The 6120-nt window shown below is 36.4% G+C and overlaps 2 protein-coding genes across 2 annotated transcripts; both read right to left on the bottom strand.

The window, feature by feature from the left end:
• Window positions 1-496: 496 nt before the first annotated feature.
• On the bottom strand, window positions 497-3235 carry LOC128251960 (uncharacterized). The gene is made up of 3 exons (XM_052979248.1): window positions 2441-3235; window positions 876-1305; window positions 497-802 (listed from the first exon to the last, which is right to left on the bottom strand). Exons 1-3 carry the CDS (start codon window positions 3121-3123, stop codon window positions 563-565), a joined length of 1353 nt encoding a protein of 450 aa, XP_052835208.1. The 5' UTR covers window positions 3124-3235; the 3' UTR covers window positions 497-562.
• A 25-nt stretch (window positions 3236-3260) lies between these two features.
• LOC128266535 (uncharacterized) lies at window positions 3261-4696 on the bottom strand. The gene is made up of 2 exons (XM_053003120.1): window positions 4267-4696; window positions 3261-3745 (listed from the first exon to the last, which is right to left on the bottom strand). Exons 1-2 carry the CDS (start codon window positions 4642-4644, stop codon window positions 3524-3526), a joined length of 600 nt encoding a protein of 199 aa, XP_052859080.1. The 5' UTR covers window positions 4645-4696; the 3' UTR covers window positions 3261-3523.
• Between the last annotated feature and the right edge of the window lie 1424 nt (window positions 4697-6120).

Genomic DNA, 6120 nt, shown 5'->3' with positions numbered 1-6120 from the left:
GAACTGATTTCACTCGTACCTGTACCGCCACAGGTCACTGAGATTTCATTCTGCGGGGTGTGGACAGGTCAAAGGTTGACCAGCCACCATTGATAGATGCCCCCGATATCGGCGAGCATCTCTCTCCAACTGTGGGAAAACTGCTGAAACTCCGTGGGACTGTCGTTAAATGCGGACATAAAAGAAATTAGCCGGATAGTTTCGGTTTCGGCACTGATATGATTACAAATTTCGGGTGGTCCCAGTTGGGGTTTCAAAAATTGGAACAATCTTTGGATAATATTATTTTAAAAGAAGAAGGAAATTAAGTAAAATGGTGTTAGACTCAAGGATTTAATTAATGATTTTTAGCATTAAATTGATTTTAATAAAATTACAATTTGGTAAATACAAATTTTATTTACACTTTCCAAATTAAGTAGCAATATCTTTTTATGTTATCATTAAACTTATAGATTTCACGTTGTTAAAAATATGGTAAGTAAACACACTTTTCAGGCACAATCTAATTTATTTTTTTTTTTTTTTCCATTTTTATAATAATTGGTATTAATGGTAATAATTAGTACCAGGTTGTATAATAAGACCAATCTTTAGTGGTCTCCTGTGGCAGAGGAGTTCCGCCGAGGCACCTGTTCAGTTTTTCATAGGTGCTGGCGGTTTCCTCCACATAATGCCTATCGGCATTATTTTGGCAATTGATCATCTGTGTATCCAAAGTCTGTAAGGTGATCTTGATGTCAGAGGCGGCTTCAGTGGCATCTGCCGACACTTGGTACATGGTCTTCGATTGCTCAGCGCCCTAAAGAATATTTAACGACATTGTTAAATAATATCTCACTTTTCCCCCTAAAATTTTCCTTCAATAAGCTTACCACATTGGCGAAGCACTCAAAGGACAAAACGAAGTCCACAATGGATGAGCAGTCGAAGAAGGTGCTGCAGCCGCGTTCACCAGTCAACTGGATTTTATAAAGAGTGCTATTCCAGGACGCGATCACCGCGGCACTACTGTCATCGAAGTACTTCTGGCATTTGGCGTAGTCCACCTCGAGTTGGGCCGATAATCCGTTGAGAATGGGAATGTAGTGGCCAAAACAGAGCTGCGAAGCGTAGGGATCTCGAGCGGCCAACGTGTCCGTTTGCTGCTGAAGTCTAAGAAGCCTCGTGTTTGTTGGCAACTTCAGCTTAGAGGGTTTTAACTTTGAGGAAATGCTTAGGGCAGAAATCAGGCCAAAGGCTAGTACCACCACCAGCAGTGAGAATCTGGAAAACATTGCTGAACGTCGTTGTCTTAACTCTTGACTGGATACATTAGATATAAAGCACAACGCTTTTATATCCATTACCCGGGCATCTTATCTTTTTCGGTCTTAATTGTCTCGTGTTTGGGTAAGTGTACCTACTGGAATTCTTAATTGATTTCTGAAAATGGTTAACTCATGTTTAATTTTACTGCGCACAAGTTAAATTACATTGTTCAGAAATCAAATACAAAGATATCAATAACAGTTAAATGTTATTACTTCCTTCTCATTAATCGAATGTTCCAAATAGGGCTCATCTTGGAGTTGAAAATATTGAAAATATAAATTTAATACCATAAATGTGCAAAAACCTTAAAAACTTTTTTTAATAAGTATTCTAAAACCAACATTTACTATACAAGTTTCAACAATTTTCCCTGTTATGCCAATTGCTTAATCGTCATAAAACTATTATTTTTCTAACTATTTAATGCTTTTTTACCGTTAGAGCTAGAAGCTAAAAGTGATTTAAAGGAGAAATGGCAACAAGAGGCCTTAAGCTCTCGCGGGGTATACCAATAATGTGATTTAATATTTTAGTTTTCTTTTTTTATATAAATTTACTTTGGTCTTAAAGAATTAAGCATATTGTCGTAATAAATCAATTTGCAAAAAAAAAATGAAATACACTAGTCTTAAAAAATATATATTCACAGTTATTTTTATGTGTACGCAAAAAGAGTTTCCACATGGTTATTCTTATATTTAAATTATTTAATTTATATTAACTCAACTATGATATTATAAAACATAAACAAATTTAACCATACTGTTGCTACTTCCCAATAAATATATAAAAATCTAGTACTTGTCTTGTACCACAAGACAAAATAAATGCAGCGCAACATACAGTTCATTAGATTTTCATTTAGAAAAGTCTTAAAAATCATTGTGTGCTCCTGTTTGTACCTATATTATTTTGTTTCCCCATCAGGGAAAAATACAACGACAATTAAGTCAAAAAAAGTTACTCATCCAAATACCGATTTAGTTTTTATTTAAGACAAGTTTTTAGATACAAAATTAAATTTTTTTAATGCTGTTGAAGTTAAGGGGGTAATTTATTAGAACCAATAATTAGATTGCCTGATTTTTCTTTATTGTGCTCTTGAATACATTTACATTTTCTAAACTAATTAACTGCTCCCGCTGTAGTGGTTGTAAGCCGTGTGGTATAGAACGTGGTTGGGTACGGTGTGGTAGTTCGGATGGTTGAGTCGGGGATTCCCTTGAGGCAGTTGTTCAACCTCTCATAGGTGTCGGCTGTGTCCTCCACATAGGTGCGCTCGGCATTATTCTCGCAAATTTCTCTACGGGACTCCAAAACACGATATTCCTCCTTGATCTTGACAGCAATCTCCGTGGCATTGGCCGAAATGCCGTAGAAGGTCTTGGAGCTCTCCGCAGATTTATTAGAGGCGCATTCGAGGCGTGAGACCACGATGTCCAGGTCCTGTTTCTCCGATGTCCAGCAGGTGCAATACGAATTGGGCCTAGCGCAGCCAATGTCGGCAGCCTTTAAGATATTCTGGCGATCACCTGAGTACTTTTCATTGACCACGGCCGTTGAATTGTCATAGCCCGTTATGCAGGCTTCAAAGTTGGTCTCATAACGCGCCGCAACGTTCTCCAAAAGTGGTCGATAGATCTGGAAGCACCTGTTGGAGATGTCCGAGTGGGTTGCTGCCAGTTCATTGCTCTCCACCTGCAACTCCTGGATGTGGGAGTTTGGTCTAATCGGAATATGTAGCTTGGACGCCAGGGAAACGCCCAGGAAAAGGCAAAACACCAGGATCGGGGAATGTTTCGGGAACATCTTTGAATGAGAACTTGACGGTGATGGATCAACCAACCCATATTTATACGGTTTACACTCTGTTCTTTACTATCTTTTTAATTACCCTTTAATGTAACATAAGTTCAATTACTGATAATAACAAGTTCAATGGTAGGTAATGTTTTTTCTTCGAGACTGTATTGATTTTCAGTTGGATTGCAAAAAACCTTATCACTTATTCGTCAATTAGGTATTGTATTTGAGGTAAATAAAATCAGATATTATTATACAAGCGTATAGAAGTTATCTAATATATATTCAATGAAAACTGGAACTATATTAAATGATCTTTGGTCAACTGTTTTTATAAAGAGCCACAAAAGTTCGTAAGTGCAACCATGCTAAGTTGCCTTGAATTGTAAAGTCCTTCGTTTTACATCTACAGGTCAAAGTTGGTGGTGGGAAACTCCCAGGTAGGGTCATAGGCGCAGGCGATCAGATCGTCGTAGCACTGGCCGTGGTTGGTCTTGTAGGTTCGCTGGGCCTCGAGCAGACAAGCCGTTTCAATCTTCTTGACGTCTCCCAACCTCTCCTTCAGGCTAGCTCCGTAATCGTATGCCTTGTCGGAAGCTGAACCAAGGGCCGCAGATCCGGCAGGTCCCTGCAATTGCATGTAGTTAAATATTATTAAAAAAAATATATAGTGGTAGTGTAAATTGCAAAGTTTTACATTTAATGTCTCAAATAATATACAGAGATCAATAAAGTAGTAGTAGGAAATTGCAAAAAAAAACATGCCTTTAATGATTTGTACATCTCTTTTTAATGTACCAATGCTTACTTTCCAATAAATAAACGGAGATTTAAAAATCCTTTGAAATTGTTCTAGTTTTTCAAGAAAACTGTTAACTGTTAATAATTCCTTAAAATTCACTTACCAATATAATGTAGTAAGCTATATTTAAAATACTCAATCTTGTTTAAAAATATTTTAAAATACAATACCTATGCTAAATGTGTATTTTTAAATTTTTATGTTGGCCGAATTTAGTTTATAGAGTTAGCTCTGCGAAATGATAAAAAATTGCTTGCCAGCTATTTTAGTTGCTACCTTCAAAGGCTAAAAACTACTATTATTTTGACCGCATCTGTATATCTATTTTGCTGTTTCGGGGCACTTACACCTGAGGCCAGACACTCGAAAGCATCGGAATTGGACTCCTTGCCATCGCACGTGAGCAGGGAGTAGCAGGTGTTCTTCACGGAATCGGCTAGTTCGTTGCGAGGGTAGTCGTAGCTGGAGTCGATCAAGGATTTGGCGACCTCGTAGTCTTCGTTGCAAGTCCGGGAATCCTCGTCATATTTATCGGCGTGCTGCTTGAGGAGCGGAGTGTAATAGTCGAAGCATTCCATGTTGAAAACATCCGACGCCCTCAGAGCCGGAGAGTCACGCAGAAATTCGATCAGCGTGCTTTCCCCCGAAATCTTGACGGAATTGGGAACCACAGCACCGTAGACGGCACCAATGGCCAGGAAAAGTGTCACAGCCTTGAACAACATTTTCACTTTGGGCACTTGAAGAACTTGGAAAGAGTGTGAAGCCCAACAGGCCAGTTTTGGTTTTTATACTACCCACTCCGTTTGAAAACCAGATTTCAAAATTTACGGTCCCGCAATTATCGTGTGTAGTTTTTATTCAACCTTTATTATCAGGACGCCTGTCATATAAGCATTATCAGTGAAACCCCCGAGATTCAATCTGCTAACTCAATTGAAAACTTTCTTTGTGTTATTTAAAATCGTATTTTTTCTTCTGATTCATAAACAATTGATTTAAAACATAAATCACTTTATTATCAGTAGTATCATTATCTTCCAACGTCAAATATGTGTACCTAAAAATATGCTTGTATATTACTTTCTTAATGGAAAATTAATTATAATGATATCTGCGCCGGGTTATTCTGTTGTTTATTGCTATCTACTGTTAACAAAAGCTTATAAATAAATTTCATCTAAAAATTACCTAAATCCTCTGCTATATTAAAGTTGAATGCCATTTAACCCCGTTCAATGAATGAAAGAATTGGTATACATTTATTAATAATCAGAGTTATATTTTTGCATAATATAAATAGGACTCATAAATTTGGTATATCAAGAGTAGTTTTATTGACCCTATATTGTATTGACGTTTATTGAAAGTGGCCATAAAGCAGTATCACTAATGGCAGCTCAATTCTCAGAATTTAATCAGTTATATTGAGTAAATTCTCTCTCAATTTAACGATTGAAATACGTTAGATTTTTATTTCTAAGGTTTCTTAATTGTAGTATTTTTTTTCATTTTAGTTACAGAAAATTCTTGGAATAAGTGTTATCTGTTAACTTTGAGAATGTGAATTAATGAGGTATATAAATAAAGTTTAAATTTATTGGAGGAAATACTTCTTTAGTTCAGACGCTTTTACTTTCCCATAATATTTTTAATTTATGTTAGCTTATAAGCTAGATAATATTTTAAGAACATTTAGTCTAAAGTTTTATTCGATCGGAACCAAATATACGACGCTATAAATTTTTCAGCTTGTTTTGCTTCATACAATGTTTTTTTTTTAATTATAATATGAAATTTTTAAAATAAAAAACTGGGTACGTAGCCTGGTCATTTTATATTTCCCTACTTTTTTAACCGATAACTTTGGTTCTGTCCAGACTGAACAACGGTAATTTTTTATTTCAGCGGTTAACTTTTTCCCGATAGCGGGGACACTTCCAGCGAAGACACCTTCCACTTGAATCGATATTTACGATAGTTATGTAGGGGACAGCAATAAAAGTCCCAGAGATGCATCTAGTTTGTATGGCGTTAACTATCGCTAAGTATGGCTAAATATCGACAAAGATCAACTAAGCAATAAGGATATTCCCTAAACGGTCAAGCCTTAAAAATGTAACGAAAATGCTCAGCATTTGAACGCTCTTAGTAAAGTAGCATTTCGTTGATTCTTTAAATACAAAATGTAGAGAGCGAAA

Source organism: Drosophila gunungcola, chromosome 3R (assembly GCF_025200985.1).
Source record: "Drosophila gunungcola strain Sukarami chromosome 3R, Dgunungcola_SK_2, whole genome shotgun sequence".
NCBI classification, from domain to species: Eukaryota; Metazoa; Arthropoda; class Insecta; order Diptera; family Drosophilidae; genus Drosophila; species Drosophila gunungcola.
The sequence above is the reverse complement of the archived record's forward strand: the minus strand, read 5'-3'. Positions and strand labels throughout refer to the sequence as shown.

Excerpts from the sequence above, each read along its gene's own strand:
- LOC128251960 (XM_052979248.1), bottom strand. The coding sequence starts at position 3,123 with ATGTTCCCGAAACATTCCCCGATCCTGGTGTTTTGCCTTTTCCTGGGC. Across the intron at positions 1,306-2,440 it reads ACAGCGGGAGCAGTTAATTA|TCAAGAGTTAAGACAACGAC; the intron begins GTTTAGAAAATG and ends TAATGTATCCAG. Across the intron at positions 803-875 it reads TTGAGTGCTTCGCCAATGTG|GGCGCTGAGCAATCGAAGAC; the intron begins GTAAGCTTATTG and ends AATATTCTTTAG.
- LOC128266535 (XM_053003120.1), bottom strand. The coding sequence starts at position 4,644 with ATGTTGTTCAAGGCTGTGACACTTTTCCTGGCCATTGGTGCCGTCTAC. Across the intron at positions 3,746-4,266 it reads TCGAGTGTCTGGCCTCAGGT|GGACCTGCCGGATCTGCGGC; the intron begins GTAAGTGCCCCG and ends ATGCAATTGCAG.